The sequence below is a fragment of the Hyperolius riggenbachi genome, chromosome 11, assembly GCF_040937935.1.
Source record: "Hyperolius riggenbachi isolate aHypRig1 chromosome 11, aHypRig1.pri, whole genome shotgun sequence".
In the NCBI taxonomy this organism is placed as follows: Eukaryota; Metazoa; Chordata; class Amphibia; order Anura; family Hyperoliidae; genus Hyperolius; species Hyperolius riggenbachi.
The window spans coordinates 29,569,602-29,586,592 of NC_090656.1; the positions used below are offsets into that span (position 1 = coordinate 29,569,602).

General features: G+C 47.6%; 1 protein-coding gene across 4 annotated transcripts in view; it reads right to left on the minus strand.

Annotated features, from left to right (window-relative positions):
• PMFBP1 (polyamine modulated factor 1 binding protein 1) overlaps window positions 1-16,991 on the minus strand; it is a 294,257-nt gene that overhangs the window by 85,398 nt on the left and 191,868 nt on the right. For all 4 annotated transcript variants that reach the window (XM_068259442.1, XM_068259444.1, XM_068259441.1 and 1 more), the window contains 9 exons: window positions 9,653-9,799; window positions 8,470-8,550; window positions 6,946-7,029; window positions 6,705-6,851; window positions 3,892-3,975; window positions 3,634-3,813; window positions 2,644-2,832; window positions 364-522; window positions 197-280 (listed from right to left, as the gene is read on the minus strand). In XM_068259442.1, coding sequence (XP_068115543.1) covers window positions 197-280; window positions 364-522; window positions 2,644-2,832; window positions 3,634-3,813; window positions 3,892-3,975; window positions 6,705-6,851; window positions 6,946-7,029; window positions 8,470-8,550; window positions 9,653-9,799 — 1,155 coding nt within the window. The remainder of the gene's footprint in view (window positions 1-196; window positions 281-363; window positions 523-2,643; window positions 2,833-3,633; window positions 3,814-3,891; window positions 3,976-6,704; window positions 6,852-6,945; window positions 7,030-8,469; window positions 8,551-9,652; window positions 9,800-16,991) is intronic.

Genomic DNA, 16,991 nt, shown 5'->3' on the forward strand with positions numbered 1-16,991 from the left:
GCCGGCAGTCTATGGTGGGTGACGCACGGACTCAAACAAGCACTAAATGTGCAAAATCATCTGCGTAAGACTGTGGGCGTGTTCGGCAGACACAAGTGCGGTCCCGCTAATGAAAGCATACAGTGGAACTCCATTTGGAGGTATGAAGCCTCATCAGCACTGGTAATAAGTCATGGAGGACGGGATAACTTCTCACCTGGTCTTCCGTGTTCTGCAGCTGCCGGCGCAGAGTCTGCGCCTCTTTTCGCAGACGTTCCAGCTGCTGCTCCTTCTGGCTCAGCTGCAACACACAGGGGGTCTTGTCAGTGACACAGGAAGGGGGTCTCTAGACTTCAGATAACAGATAATCTGCCGTGCACTTACCTTGCTCTCTACAATATCATGGTGTTCACTCAATGCCAAGCTCTGAGTCTCCAGCTCTGCATGTAAAGCTCCCGTCTCCTGCTCCAGTCTCTGGCTGTGCTCCTGCAACCGAACCTTCTCCTCCTGCAGCTCCTGCACTGACTGCTCAAGACTGACCAGCTGCAGGAGGAAGCAGGAATAGCAGCAGCATTTACTACAGGAGGGCATCAGATGAGCACAGAATGGGGGTGGGTGGGCACAGAAAGAGGACAAATTGATACAGCATGGCAGAATGGATGGGTACAGAATGTGGATAGATGGGTATAGAAAGTGAGAGGTGTTGGATTTGTTAAAGAGACTCTGTAACATGAAAAACATCCCCTGGGGGGTACTCACCTCGGGTGGGGGAAGCCTCGGGATCCTAATGAGGCTTCCCACGCCGTCCTCTGTCCCACGGGGGTCTCGCCGCAGCCCTCCGAACAGCCGGCGACTGTGCCGACTGTCAGTTCAATATTTACCTTTGCTGGCTCCAGCGGGGGCGCTGTGGCGACTTTCGGCACGGAAATAGACGGAAATACCCGATCTCCGTCGGGTCCGCTCTACTGCGCAGGCGCCGGAAACTTGCGCCTGCGCAGTAGAGCAGACCCGACGGCGATCGGGTATTTCCGCCTACTTCGGCGCCGACAGCCATCAGAGCGCCTGCGCAGGAGCCAGGAAGGTAAATATTGCGTCACCGCTGTACGGAGGGCTACAGCGAGACCCCCGAGGGACGCAGGACAGCGTGGGAAGCCTCATTAGGATCCTAAAGCTTCCCCCACCCGAGGTGAGTACCCCCAGGGGCCGTTTTGTCGTTACAGTTCCTCTTTAACAGTACCAGTATTTCGTACCTGCTTTCAGACCGCACTAGTTCAAATCTACGCCCTGCTGGTGGCTGTGTGGCTCTGACAGGATGTAGATTTCAGCATCGCTGTTGTGTTCCGCTGCTCTGCCCCCGCCACAGCTCACTCACCCTGCTGTCAGTATAACGGCAGAGCTCTGTGCACCGGTCAGGAGTCGATTTCATTGGCCCCTGACCCTGTGAGCCAATCCCATTGGCTTACATTGATGGACAGCGTCAGGAGCCAATGAAATCGGCTCCTGACCGGCGCACAGAGCTCTGCCATCATAGCGACGACAGAGAGAGGGACCTGCGACGATGGGAGAGCGGCGTGACCGGCAGGTATATGCGGGTGATTTGTCGGGAGGTGCTGTTTTGTGGTACCAGCAGTCTCTGGTCCTTAAGGAGCCAGAGACTGCTGGTACGCAAAGGGGTTAAACTGCAGTATAGCAACCACAAGATGACACTTTCTGTAAGGTGCTGTGATGATCTCTATGGTATTGTGATTTCCTGTATTCATTATGTGTTCCTCTGTTCTAACTAAGCTGCATTTCCTGATGGTTGTGTATAATAAATGTCTGCACGTTTTCTTTGGTAATGAGTTCTAATTAGTTATACTGGGTGCCTACCTGTGTGGACCTACCACACTGCTCCACCAAGGGGATGGGTACAGAATGTGAGGGGATGGGTACAGAACAGTGGTGTAGCAATAGGGGATGCAGAGGTGGTGACTGAACCGGGGCCCTCCCTCAACCGCAGTATTAGCTCTCTATTGGTCCTGTGGTGGTAATAATCACTTCTATAAATGTTTTGAATAGTAGTAATCATTAACAAACTGTTCCCCATCCCTTCTTGCATCGCTGATACTGTAGTTGTCCTTTGCAGGTTTTGGAGCGATGTATCAATTGTATATGTATATATAGTGCTTGGGGGCCCCATTTAAAACGTGCACCAGGGCTCATAGCTTCTTAGCTATGCCACTGGTACAGAATGTGGGGGGAGGTGCAAAGAACGTAGAAGGTTGGACATAGATTTCATAAACCTTATGTGCTTGACACTGCCATACAGCTTGCTTCCTCTCCTCTCAGGATCCAGCTGCTTGGAAATGTAGCTTTCGCCATACGGCACCAAAGTAAGAAGGACAATTAGTGGCAAACTACATTATCCAGCATTGCTGTAAAAACCACAAGTCTACATGATGGGGTGGGACTTGAAGTGTGCAAGAAGTGGGTGAATAGAAATTGTAAGACCTCAGTCTGCCAACAGGAAATAACAGGCAAGCAAGGTCTGTATGAATAGGTGCACAGCTGAGAAGCACATCTAGGCAAAGGACTTTTCAATTTGTTCACTTCCAGGTATAGTTGGGCTTATGACATCAGTGCTGTATGATGCTCTCTGTTAGTAAGAGGGGGCCCAGTACCCACCTGTTCCCTGGCTCTGTGCAGACTCTCCAGGGTGTTGCGGTGGTCCCTCTGCAGATCAGTATTCTTCCTCTCTTGTTCCAGCACTCGTTGCTGCAGCTCCAGCACCTCTCTCTGACAGCCGCTGTATCTCCCCCGCAGAGAGGCTGACTCCGCCTGCGTCCCCTGCAGCTCCTCCTGCACAGTGTTCAGCTGCAGGGAGATGGCAGAAATACCATGTGACTGACACTGAGCATAGAGTGACCAATCACAGATCAGCTTGTCATTAGCCAACAGGGTAGCTATACTGTGCCTCATAAACAAAGCATTCCGAATGCTAGAAGATACATGAAATCCCCCTCAGTGAAATCACACTAAATACAAATTCCGCAGCGTACTCAAAATATCAAAGCTTTATTTATTTGGTCCCCAACGCAGCCTCGGCGCAACTAGTCGGATTGAGCTCCACAACTTTCCAAATCACAGAGAGCTCTGTCTTCTGAAGCTTATCATCTCAAGTGTCTGTTACTGTATTTTTTTTTTCTGCAGAGTAAAGTTCAAAAGTTCATTAGCCTGCTCTGTGATATCATTTAGAATGCTGAGTGTAATGTGTAAATTGCATATATTAGAGAATGATGCAATGTTATAAAAAAACAACAACTATATAACTGAAAATAAAAATATGAGATTTTCTTTGCTACTAATGTTCTAGTAATTATCTGTAATTTTTTTTCGCTTCAGTGTCACTTTAATTATTTTTAGATGACCTATCTTGTTGGGAAATAAAGCTTTGATTTTATGAATACAAGGCAGTATATGTCTTGATTATGATTTCACAGAGGGTGATTTCTTGCTCTTCTCTTTTTTTGTTGATAACACATATCAGGTCGATGATCGTTCTTCCCCTGATGTTCCCCTACAGGGCATCATTAGTCAGTATGCATAGCTAAATATGTTGTTTAGCTCAGTTTTTTCTCAACTGTGCTATAGGACAGGTATGGTTATTATACTCACCATGATCTCTGTGTCCTGCAGGTCCGATCTCAGCCGGTGTATCAATGCCAGATGCTCCCGTTCTGCACTCTCTGCTCTCAGGAGCCGGTCCTGTAACTCCCCCCGCTGCTGCAGGTCCCACGTTGTCTGCGCAGGTTCCTCTCTCTGCATGTAGAGAGACTCGTCCCTCAGTTTATCCATCTGCAGGAGAGGCACAACATCTCAGCAATGCACAGACAGCCATTTACAGCCACACGACTACTCCTGAGCTCTGCGTACCTCTGCCTCCTGCTCCCGCTGACGGACCCTCAGTGCAAGGTTCTCCCTCTCCAGCTGGGACAGTCGCAGGTTACATTCAGAGAGCTGGAAACGGGAAACAAAGACGGGTGATAGAGCAAAAGGCTTTCCTGAGTTGGAGGTCCCTGAAGTAAATAACACAGAGTAGGAACACCAAGAGCCAAATATAATGTAGTATGTACTGGTAGTTGAAATGAGCTCAGCTCTTCTCTATGGGGAGGATCGTACATGACGTCATGCGCAGTTACGATCCTCCCCTTGGAGAAGACCAGAGCTGTGCGGGAAGGCTGCGCCGATCACTGTAACCAGGCTGAGTAATGTATAAGTGGGGGATCGGGGGCGATTGGGGGGTGCTGGTCACCTATACTAGCTAGCCTAGTGCTAGCTAAACCTTTTCCAGCCATTAAATCTATAGATTATTCCTGGGGGACTCCTGAGGCTAGTGAGCGGTATGCCCGACACAGTGTCAGGCATACAGCTCAGGAGATTAAAGGATACCAGAGCTGAAAGGCTCGGGTAAAAAGTAAAGGTGCAGTGGGTAGGGGGGGGCGTAATCAAATTCCCCTCCGTCACTCACCATTCTCCTCAGCAACTTGGGCAAATCTAAACCCGGACAGTACGTCTGCTCTGCTCCACTGCGGCCGCACTGTGATGTCACAGGACAGAAACGCTTACTCCTGTGCCCCAGAGCACGCGCTGATTGGAGATGCAGGGGGAGCGAGCACGCTCCTGTCCCTGTGACATCACTCTGCACGGCCAGAGGGGAGCAGAATGGACATGCGGGGGGAATTGGAGTCGCCCAAGTCGCTGAGGAGAACAGCGAGTGACAGAGGGGAACACAGTACAACATACAAATGTATGGTGTTTATGCCTTAGGGTGCCTACACTATGTAAATTCCCACAGATAAGTTAAATAAGGAATTTGTAAGCCAAATACATTTCATGTCAGATAATCAAAACAAGATCATGCTTGACGCATGTAAATTTCAGCCAATCAGGAGCAGAGATTGCGGGAAATTCAGTGATATTGAATAAATATAGCAGCTGAAGCTCATAGTTCTCCCATCCCAACCAGATCTCTTCTGAAAGACACCTACCCATCTACCAACCAGAAGCTACTTTCCCACACGTGGTTCTAGATGCTGAAGAGATGACAGAGAAAGGGTAATGTGCTTAATATTCTAGTGATTTGCTTTATTCATTTTTCACCATTAGGTTCTGTTAAAGGACACCTGAAGTGAGAATATGGAGGCTGCCATATTTATTTCCTTTTAAACAATACCAGTTGCTTGGCTATCCAGTTGGTCTATTTGGCTGCAGAATAACACCAGAAACAAGCAAGCAGCTAATCTTGTCAGATCTGACAATAATGTCAGAAACACCTGATCTGCTGCAGGCTTGTTCAGGGTCTATGGCTAAAAGTATTAGAGGCAGAGAATCAGCAGGGCAGCCAGGCAACTGGTATTGCTTAAAAGGGAATACATATGGCAGCCTCCATATCCCTCTCACTTCAGTTGTCCTTTAAAGGGAAGGTTCAGGGACGATAAAAAAAAAAAAAAATCCACATCCGCTTACCTGGGGCTTCCTCCAGCCCGTGGCAGGCAGGAGGTGCCCTCGGCGCCGCTCCGCAGGATCCCGGTGGCGCGCCTAACCTGGCCAGGCTAGCGGCCAGGTCGGGCCTCTTCTGCGCTCCAATCTGCGTCTCACTGGTGCGCGCTGACGTCATCGGACGTCCTCCGGGCTGTACTGCGCAGGCTCAGAACTACTGAGCCTGCGCAGTACAGCCCGGAGGTCGTCCAATGACGTCAGCGCACACCATTGAGACGCAGATTGGAGCGCAGAAAAGGCCCGACCTGGCAGCCGGCCTGGCCAGGTCGGGCGCGCCACCGGAGACCACCGGGAGCCTGCGGAGCGGCGCCGAGGGCACCTCCTGCCTGCCACGGGCTGGAGGAAGCCCCAGGTAAGTGGATGTGGATTTTTTTTTTTTATCGTCCCTGAACCTTCCCTTTAAGATGCTAGCAAGAAGTTCTGTTAGAAGTAAGTAATGCTATTTTTTCAAGATTACTACTTTTTTTACACAGCTATTAATGCAGATGAGACTACTTTTGATCCTTTTCTACTTAACAAAAAGCTGTTATAAATCTTATTTGAATGTACTTAGAAGATGAATGAATGATTGGCTATAAAGGCCTGATGAGATGGTATACTGCTAGAAGGAAATGCTACTTAGAACTGTTCATATTTTGTATATATGCTGTATGATAAGCAAATACCATTTTCATATAAAATCAAATACTGGGTGCTCTGATTCATTTCAAGGTACACCATCAATCTATAATTACTTTTATAGAGGGTTCAGACCCCGCTATGCCGTATTTATATGACAGCAACGCTTTAAAGGCTTGATCCTTTACTGAGTTAGCGATCATGAAAAAGGCAAGAACCGCTCAGGTTTTTAACAGTATGGTCCGATATAACCCAGGAGAAGGCTCCACACTCTTCCTACTTAATAGCAGACAAAGCATAAATAACTACAGGACAACTCTGTGGGGTCACTTATATCCCAAATAATTTCCAGGCAAAAGGAGTTAAAAACATCAGGTCTTTACTTCTATAAGTTAGTTATTTCCAGCAGAGGTAATAGAACTATGAGAGAAATATTGTCTCCCTCAGTAAACCGCCATGTCTCCTCTACAGCATCCAATGACAGCCATTTAGAACTTGATACTCGACCAGTCCGGCCACTGTAATCCACAGACAGCTGAGCGATGATTGGCCAAGAGCTTTGTCATTACCTGCCGGTGAGCCTCATCCCTCAGGGAAGAGGTGGTCTTCAGGTCTTTATGGAGTTGCTGAATCCTAACATGTCTCTGCTCCAGCTCTCCCTGCCTGTCCTTCAGTTCCCGCTGCAGCCTGTACACCTGCTGCTCCTGGGCATCCAGCTGTAAAGATGAGCGGAAACGGCAGTGAAAAACCTGCAGGGGGCACTATAGAGGCAGCGGGAATATTATAACCGATAGGAGGACATGACCGTACCTCAGAGGAGAGAACGTCTCGGGTGTTCTGCAGGGTGAGCAATTCATTCTGTGCCGCTCTCAGCTCTGCGTCTCTGCGTTCCAGCTATTAACAAAAAAAAGGGGGCGGAAGGCTGGTTAATAACTTATTGCTTTAGGACCATTAAGCCTCAAACTCCCCCAAAAAAAGTGTCAGTGTCATGCAGAATGAGCTGATTTTAGGCATAAGCAACCTAGGCAGGTGCTCAGGCCTGGAGTCCTTGAGGGCATCAGAGAATTATACAGTGCAAGCTACTATTAAACTTAATCCCAATCAGAAGCCGACACTCCCTTTTCCTTTCGAGACATCTTTACCTTTTCTTGAATAGATCGTCAGAGACGTCTGTGATATTGTGATGAAACTCCTCCCACTGTGATGTCAGGACCATGGCCCCAACAGTTTCCTGTCTGTGAACCTCATTGCTTTGAGGGAAATAATGGTTGTTTCCAATTGCCAAGCTAGGCAATTTTGAAGCTTTTAACCTATCATAGTGTTAGTGGGTGTGTTTATAGATAATGGCAGTTGGTGCTGTCTGTTTTATTCATGTCTGCCAGTAGTAAAGATGATGGCCTGCGGGGCACGGTGAAAAAACAACAAACTAATTACATGGCAGAGTATGTGGGCAGCGGCTTAGTGCGGTGACTGTGGTGTGTGCGCAGCTGCGTCTGTGCATACTTCAGTATGCAAGGACACACCTGTGGGAAGCAGCTCAGTGTGGGCAGTACACCTGTGGGCGGTAGTTTAGCTCAGACAGCCCTTTTGTGGGCGATGGCTTAATGTGGGCTGCAGCTTAGTGCGGTGGATATGGTGTACTCCCGTTGCTGCGTCTGTGCATACTTCATGCACGGCCACAACTGTGAGTGGCGGCATAGTGTGAGTGCTGTGGCTGGTGGCTTAGGCCTCGTTCACATTGTCACACGCAGATGGCCATGTGATTGGAAGGCAACGCGTACGACTGCACGCCATCTGCATTTCCATGCTTTGCGTGGCTGATACCACTCACTGTAGTGAATGGGTCAGCCGCGCATTTTGCTGAAAAATGCGTGCAGCATGCGTTTGTGCACCGCACTGGTACGGAACGCATGCAGTGTGAACATCAGACAGTGCAGTGTATGCACTTCTGATGTTCGTGTGCGTTTGCCTCCTGAGCGCGTTGCCGAAATACGGATGGCAACGTGTGTAATGTGAACGGGGCCTAAGTGTGGGCGGCGCAGCTGTGGGCAGCAGCTTAGTGTGGGTTTCAGCATAGCGCGGCGGTTGTGGTGTGTGCGCGGTTCTTTTGAAAATCGTGGTTTTCCTGGTTATAGTAGATGGAATGGATCACTCTATGACATCCATTATACTAGTGCTGTGTTCATGTACCATTTGGGGCCTAGGACGTGTGGTGACAATGGACACAAAAATGTATAATAACTGCTACTGAATGCAGACATTTCCCGCCTGACATTCCAATGAACCCGCCTTGACAAATGGCGGGAAACAGTATGCAATGATTCCCATACACACCTCTGCTTTCAGAATTTCGTTACTTTTGGCTATTCCAGAATTGGAATCAGGGGAAGAGGATTCTGGGGGGACACCACCGACCTAGGTGAGAAAAGACAGTAATTATAGTCTGTTTGCTGCAGTATCAGTCACACTATAGTACAGAACAGCAGTGTGTAAAGAGAGGTTTTGAAATGATGACATCACTCGCATCCCTTTAGATGAACATGTTCTCTGCCTGTGAATCATGTGACCTCACACATATAAAGGGATACCGGTATGCTTCTCTGGGCTCCAAATACCCTGGATGTTCTCAGTGTAGTTCTTCCACAACAGCAGGAGAAGGAAGTGTCAGCTTATGTTTGTAATCTGCCCTGACTTGCTTGGAATGAACAGGAATCTGAAGTGAGAGGTATATGGGGGCTGCCATATTTGTTTTTCTTTTAAAGAGTATTTAAAGTAAAAAAGAGAGAGCCTGTCATGACATGCTCAGTCTTCATAAAACAGGATTGAAGAATGGGGGGGTTAAGAGTTAAAAATTTACCTGATCGGTCGAACTTCGTGCAGGCAGGTGATCACTCTGCCTTTTCATAAATGTGAGCATGGCAGGCTTTTATTTTTTCAACTTTCAGCCGAGGCTCTGGCCACCTCCTTCTGCATTGTTAAAGCCCTTCCCCAGCTCAGCAACTTCGGCCTAATTGGTAGCCCTGCAGGCGGAGGTTTCTGAAGAGCTTTGGCAGACTTTGCAAACATGGCTGTGACTGCATTCCGAGTAAGGGGAGGAGCATCACCTGTGACCCGATTATGTTGGATCAGGTAAGTATTTAGCGCTGACCGGCTCTCTCTCTTCCTACTCTTTAAACAATACCAGTTGCCTGGCATCCTGCTGATCTCTTTGGTTACAGTGATAAGAAAGCATGGGAAAGGATTACAACTTGCGTTCTTATTAACCTCTATGTTCCCTTTGGAGAGATCCCCATCACTTCATTATTACAACCTGGCAATGGTTATGCACTCTTTCACACTGCCAAAAATATTTTTATTACTATTAATGCCACAGTTTGGAAGCTTCCTTTAGTTACTGCACCCCACAACCCATTTTGGGCCCACTGCATGCCAACTGCTAAACTGGGAGGCGGGGTCTGGAGCAGCTGTCCAAATTCCCCCCAGATGGCTCACAATTGACCTGGCTGTCCACGCTCACCGCTTGGCTCAGAGCTTTGACCTGGCTCTCCAGATGATGTTTCTCTTGCAGGTGGATGACAGCTTTGGCATCCTTGAGGGAGATCTCCTGGTGTAGCTCGGTGATGGTGTCCTGCAGCTCCTGAAGACGGCCATCTTTCTCCAGAACCTACCAAGAGATGACACCAGATACATGAGGAGAAATGTGGCCACCTTAGGACATGATGACCCGCATCAGTGAAGAAACGGAGGAGGTGATCTGGACAGCACATACATTAGATGCCCCGCTGTGGCGATTCTGCGACCTTCCATCACCATGGCAGGTGTAGTGTAGGGACTGTGGTTATACTGCAAGCCAGGCTAGGAATGTCGGTATTGATCTACTCAGTGACCCTGTATAAAATAAGTGGAGGGAACCTGTGATGTAGTAACAGGGGGTTCTGGGGATTATTGCACCATTTTGTATGTAGGTTTAACCACCTCACCCCAAAGGTGGTTTCACCCTAACGAACAACACCGATTTTCACCTTTCAGTGCTTGTTTTTTTCACCACCAATTGGGCTTTTTGGGGTTGATATTTGTTTTCAGTAATTACTTTATTTTCTATGCATTTTAAAGAGAAAAACAAGGAAAAAATGAAAAAATACACCATTTCTCCAATTTCATCCCCTATAGTTTTAACATAAACACTGCTGCTGTGCACAAAACCCACACATTTCATCTGCCTATTTGTACTAGGGACATAATCAATATCTTGTGATACCTAGGACAAAGTATGGTGACAATATAGTATCTGGAAATAAAGGTGTATTTTTTTTTTGGTGGCTTTTTTCCCCCCACTATTTTCACGTGCACGGGGATGCACATGCGGGAGCGCGCACGCGCACAGCAGCAGCCGCACTGTCTGACTTATAAAAACGTCCTGGAGCCATTAAAGCGGATCCGAGATGATAAAATAACTAAAGCAACAAACTTGTCTATATATCTTATCTTATTAAAGTTTAGATGGTTTTCACAGTAAATCCAGCTGCAAACTGTAACGATTGGTGTCAGCACACAGATAGTATCTGATTATTGGTGATCTGCAGTATCACCAATAATACAGATGCTGTACCTGATTATATGGTGATCTGCAGAATCACCAATAATACACGTATAGCTTGACACAGGACACCTAATGTAGTGTAAGTGTTTGCTGCAACAGTAAGATAAGTGATCTCCCGAGGAGCGGGAGATACAGAAACCACTGCAGCCGAGAATTCCCTGAAGAGCAGGGAATTGGACTGCACTGCAGCCAGTGGACACCTGAGGAGCAGGTGGCCTCTGACTACGTCGAAACTAACCTCTTTAAGAGGAAGAGATGGAGACTGTACTGCAGCCAGGGATTCCTTGATGGATTTGGGAATCAGAACGTACTGCAGCCAAGGATTCCCTGATGGGCTGGGAATCAGACTGTACTGCAGCCAGTGGACTCCTAAGGGTAGAGCCCTCTGACTGGACTGCAGGAGGTCTTCCTGTGGAGCAGGTAGCCTCTACAGTAACACCTAGAGGGTTGGTGTTGTAGGGAGTGCAGCGAGGCTGCTCACCCTAAGGGACGAGTGACAGCCAGAAGGGTCATACAGGCCGAGTCGGCAACACACGAGCAGATAAAGTACATAAACAGAAGACTGATACGGTATCCGGGTTCAGGCAAGATTGGCAACGGGTAGACAGATAGGCAAGGTACCGAATCAGTAAGCAGGAGAGTGGTCAGCCAAGCCAGGGATCATAACAGGTAACCGTATAGCACAATCCTAGTATGAGGTGTGAGGTCCTTGGTCTCAACACCCGGGAACTAGTCTAGATAAAAACAGTAGTAACAGTTCCTAATCTTAGGTCTAAGGTCCTTGGTCTCAACACCCTGGAACTAGTCTAGATAATAACAGCAATAACACTTCCTAATCTTAGGTGTGAGGTCCTTGGTCTCAACACCCGGGAACTAGTCTAGATAATCACAGTACAATAATACAATAGAGGTAAAGCGGAATCTGGCTAAGTGTGAATTCCCAGCTCCAGCTGGTTCTAACACACTGTAGGATCTGACTGAGGTCTGAGTGCTCACACGTAAGTATTCGCAACGACAGACAAACTGCAACTGAAAAGCAAGTCCTATATATACTTGCAGCACTCCGCAGCGCCGCCCCAGCCACTCCGGAGTCCAGCTGGGATCAGCTGATCGGCCTGATCAGCCGATTCCCCTTCTGCTGGCATAAAGGTCCTGTCGCCTGGCGCGCGCACGCCTAGCTCTCCATCTGTGTGCACTAGAAGGACCAGTCTAACCAGTGATATGTTGCTGCGTGGAAAACGCCACCGGCTTGCACGCGGAGACAGCCGCCCTGCCGCTTGCCCGCGCAGCGGTGTCTCCGCTATTCATTACACAAACAGCTTCAACAGTAAATTATTATTTCTTCCTGTGATACAATAAGTGTGGCCATGTTTTGCTTGTCATCAAACACACAGAGCCAAAGCTGCTCTGTATCTCGACCCCTCAGCCTGTGAACTCCACTCCCCTCTCCACCCCCTTGCTTCTGAAGCCACTGTAGCATAGCTAGTATAGTTGCCCCCCAGTATAGATTGTTTAGTTGGCCCCATTCAGTATAGCGAGTATAGTTGTCCCCCAGTATAGAGAGTATAGCTGGCCCCAGTACAGTGTCCGTAGTCAATATAGCTAGTATAGTTTCCCCAGTATAGCTAGAATAGTTGCCCCAGTCAGTAGTCTTAGTATGGTGGTGTCCCCCGTGTCTCTCCTGCCCCCCCCAGGAGGGCCGCCGATCGTCTTACCTTCAGTGGCCTCTTCCCCTGTAACTGTCTCCCTCTTCCTGCTAATCAGACCGCATGTCAGAGCGACCCGCTGCACCGCTACGACAGGACAGCGGGTCGCCTATCAGCGCACATACAGGTAGTCTTCCTGTATACTCCCTGATTGGCGACCCGCTGTCTTGTCATAGCGGCGCAGTGGGTCGCTCTGACATGCGGTCTGAGTAGCGGCGGAGGGAGAGGGAAACAATTACCGGGGAATCGGCTGCCCGCCTAGCTGCCAGTGCACGCTGCCCATGCCCCCCCCCCCTGCACTGACAGAGGTTTCCTGCCTCCGCTCCAGCCCCACTGTGCACCTCCACCAATCAGCGTGCAGTGGGGCAGGCAAATGAAAATAAGATGTGCCTCCTCGTCAGACTCAGCTCCCATGATTAATTGCAGCATGGGACTGAGCGCCAGGGCGTTGGAGGAGTTGGGGGCGCGGCTCCTATGGTTATATTCGTTTATTAACCTATTATTATAATAAAATAAGCATTTGGGGGGAAGAATACCCCAGAAACTATAAGTAAGGGGCACAAAAATGAAAACGGCAAAAGTTTGTCTCGGATCCACTTTAAGAGGCTCTAGCAGGATGTTTTTATAAGTCAGCTTGCCATTAAGTGGTTAATCGGGGTCATTACTTGTAAAATCCTCAGCTTTTCAAGAAATGTCCTATTATGTGCAAATCAAGCAATGTATAATCAGCTGTAAAGGTGCCAATGTATCTAGTGATGTTGCGGTCCGATCGACTATTTAACTTGACCATCGGATTTAATTATTTGAATTAACACTTGGGGGCCGGCCAGGCAGACAGAATCAACGGTGTCACAAGGCTGATTCCCGAGAGATTTCATGCTGATCGGGAATCGGACTGCGGTGTATGGGCAGCTGACAGATCTCTCTCTGATCAGATTCGATCAGATCTGTCTCTTGGGTGAATCTACCCATCATCGCTAGATGTATGGACACCTTAAAGGGAACCTAAACTGAGAAGGATATGGATTTTTCCTTTTAAAATAATGCCAGTTGCCTGACTCTCTTGCTGATCCTGTGTCTCGAATACTTTTAGTTGCAGCCCCTCAACAAGCATGCAGATCAGGTGCTCTGACTGAAGTCAGACTGGATTAGCTGCATGTTTGTTTCAGGTGTGCGATTCAGACACAACTGAAGCCAAAGATCAGCAGGACTGCCAGGCAACTGGTATTGTTTAAAAGGAAACATCCATATCCCTCTCAGTTAAGGTTCCCTGAGAAGTGTCATCTATTATCTAATCTAATTTAGATGCATCCAATTTCCTTAGTCCCTACCCACTTGCATCACAGCAGGGACAGGAGACTTCAGCTGAAGCAAATCATCTCTTAAAGTGAATGTTTACCGTTTCAAAAAAGAAACTGGTCATATAGCCATTGTCTATATGCAACTGAAGCCCTCTCCAACTGACTGGCTGACTTGCTCAGCCTCTGCTTGATTAATCACTGCAAGCTAGGTGTAATATATGTGTTCACTTCTCATTGGCTTATAAGCAACCTGCAGGCTTTATAAAGCAGCAGAGAACTGTTTGGGAGTGAGTTTCTCCATTTGTGTGTTTGGTAAGTTTTAGAGCAGCAGGAGACAGGCCTTGGGGGTGGCAGCTCTAGTGGTTTGGCTGCGCTCACATATGGTGTTAGATGCTGGTTCTGGGGCCCCGGGCAGTGAGAGTTCCCGGGGCCCCAGGCTGGCTCATGCACCATTGTTTTTAATTTTATTGTAGTATCCCATGCAGTTTAGTTAGGAGGGGGGCAGATGAGAGGGAATATCCTGCACGCTGGTGCCCCCTGCTGGTCATATAGCCATTGTCTATATGCAACTGAAGCCCTCTCCAACTGACTGGCTGACTTGCTCAGCCTCTGCTTGATTAATCACTGCAAGCTAGGTGTAATATATGTGTTCACTTCTCATTGGCTTATAAGCAACCTGCAGGCTTTATAAAGCAGCAGAGAACTGTTTGGGAGTGAGTTTCTCCATTTGTGTGTTTGGTAAGTTTTAGAGCAGCAGGAGACAGGCCTTGGGGGTGGCAGCTCTAGTGGTTTGGCTGCGCTCACATATGGTGTTAGATGCTGGTTCTGGGGCCCCGGGCAGTGAGAGTTCCCGGGGCCCCAGGCTGGCTCATGCACCATTGTTTTTAATTTTATTGTAGTATCCCATGCAGTTTAGTTAGGAGGGGGGCAGATGAGAGGGAATATCCTGCACGCTGGTGCCCCCTGCTGGTCATATAGCCATTGTCTATATGCAACTGAAGCCCTCTCCAACTGACTGGCTGACTTGCTCAGCCTCTGCTTGATTAATCACTGCAAGCTAGGTGTAATATATGTGTTCACTTCTCATTGGCTTATAAGCAACCTGCAGGCTTTATAAAGCAGCAGAGAACTGTTTGGGAGTGAGTTTCTCCATTTGTGTGTTTGTCAAAAAAGAAAAAGTCAGATACTCACCTAAGGAGAGGGAAGGCTCGGTTCTAATGAGCCTTCCCTCTCCTCTCCCGGTGCCCGGTCCCGCGCAGGATCCCCCGTGGCAGTATTCGACCAGTTCGGTCAAATACTGCCACTTCCGCATGCCAAAGGGAGCTTTCGGAAGCCTTCGGGAGCACTCGGACTCCCGAGGACGGGGCCGCTCCATACTACGCATGCGCGAGCGCCCTCTATGACGCGCACACGCATACGTAGTATGGAGCGGCCCGTCTTCGGACGCCCGAGTGCTCCCGAAGACCTCCGAAGTCCCTGCGGTGGCGGACGCGAACGGGGGAGCCAGCGCAGCACCGAGGGCACCGGGAGAGGAGAGGGAAGGCTCATTAGGACCGAGCCTTCCCTCTCCTTAGGTGAGTATCTGACTTTTTTTTATAGCGGTACCCATTGGCTTTAAGGTGCCCACGCATCAAGCGATTTGGTGGCCAATTGACAGATCGCTCTGTAATCAAATCTCAGAGAGATGATTCCTGACAAATTTACCATGAAATCTTTCAGGAGTCAGCCTTGTGACGTCACGTGGTCCCCATGTGGGGCAAGAATTGGAAAAACCTGGAGGAGACAAGACAAATACGGTCCTTCACTACCTCGAAGTTTATCCAAACTCATGTTTGTTGCTTTCTTGACAATATCTAGCCAGGGGCGTTGCAATAGCCATAGCAGCTGCTATGTGGCCCTGGAGCATAGGGGGCCCAGTGGGTACGTAACCATTTATGCTGCCTGGACGTGATTGTCACATCCAGACGGCTGCTGTAGCTCTGCTGCGGGCTTCTGCGCGCTCCCGTGCGCGCATGTTAGCCCGGAGATCAATGAATGGGAACATAGTTCCCATTCATTGATCTAAGTCCACGGCAGAAAGACAGATGGTTTCTTATCAGAAAACACCGTCTTACTGATGAAAAATAAGTTTCTCATCCTCCTAATGCTTCCTGGAAGCGAGAGCGTTCGCTTCCAGGACTTAAAAAAAGTATGTGACTGTGTCCACCTTGTGGCCAAATAGTAAAACTAAATCTACATACATTTTTCAATGAAATAAACCCCCATTATTACATTTAACATTTTTAATTTTAATTTTAATTACATTTAAGAAAAAAAAACAAATAGTTACCTAAGGGTCTGAACTTCTTTTTAATATGCATGTGAAGAAGGTATATTACGAACATGTTTTAAATGATAAGTTTGTAAATAGTGATGGACGCAAAACTGAAAAAATGCACCTTTATTTCCAAATAAAATATTGGCGCCATACATTGTGATAGGGACATAATTTAAATGGTGTAATAACCGGGACAAATGGGCAAAAAATATGTGGGTTTTAATTATGGTAGCATGTATTATTTTAAATCTATAATGGCCGAAAACTGAGAAATAATGAAATTTTTAAATTTTTTCTTAATATTCCTGTGAAAATGCATTTAGAAAATTCTTAGCAAAATGTACCACCCAAAGAAAGCCTAATTGGTGGTGAAAAAAACAAGATACAGATCAATTAATTGCGATAATTAGTGATAAAGTTATTGGCTAATGAATGGGAGGTGAAAATTGCTCTGATGCCTAAGGTGAAAAATACCCGTGGGCTGAAATGGTTAATGCACCGTATTCACCATTAACTTTTTTTGTGTTTCGCCACCCTCCGACTTTGTGTCAGTGGCCATGAACTATGTGCAGTGTTAACTGCATGAGAAGTAAATTGCCCAATTAACTCATATCCATAGGGTAGGGGTAGGTGGCATTGCTTAACCTCCCTGGGGGTTCATTTCTGTCTGTCTATTGAAAAAAATTGAAAAACTGTACAAATAAGGCAGCAGATTACTATACAGTATGTACAGTGGGTTGCAAAAGTATTCGGCCTCCTTGAAGTTTTCCACATTTTGTCACATTACTGCCACAAACATGCATCAATTTTATTCGAAATTCCACGTGAAAGACCAATATAAAGTGGTGTACACGTGAGAAGTGTAACGAAAATCATACATCATTTCAAACATTTTTTACAAATAAATAACTGCACAGTGGGGTGTGCGTAAT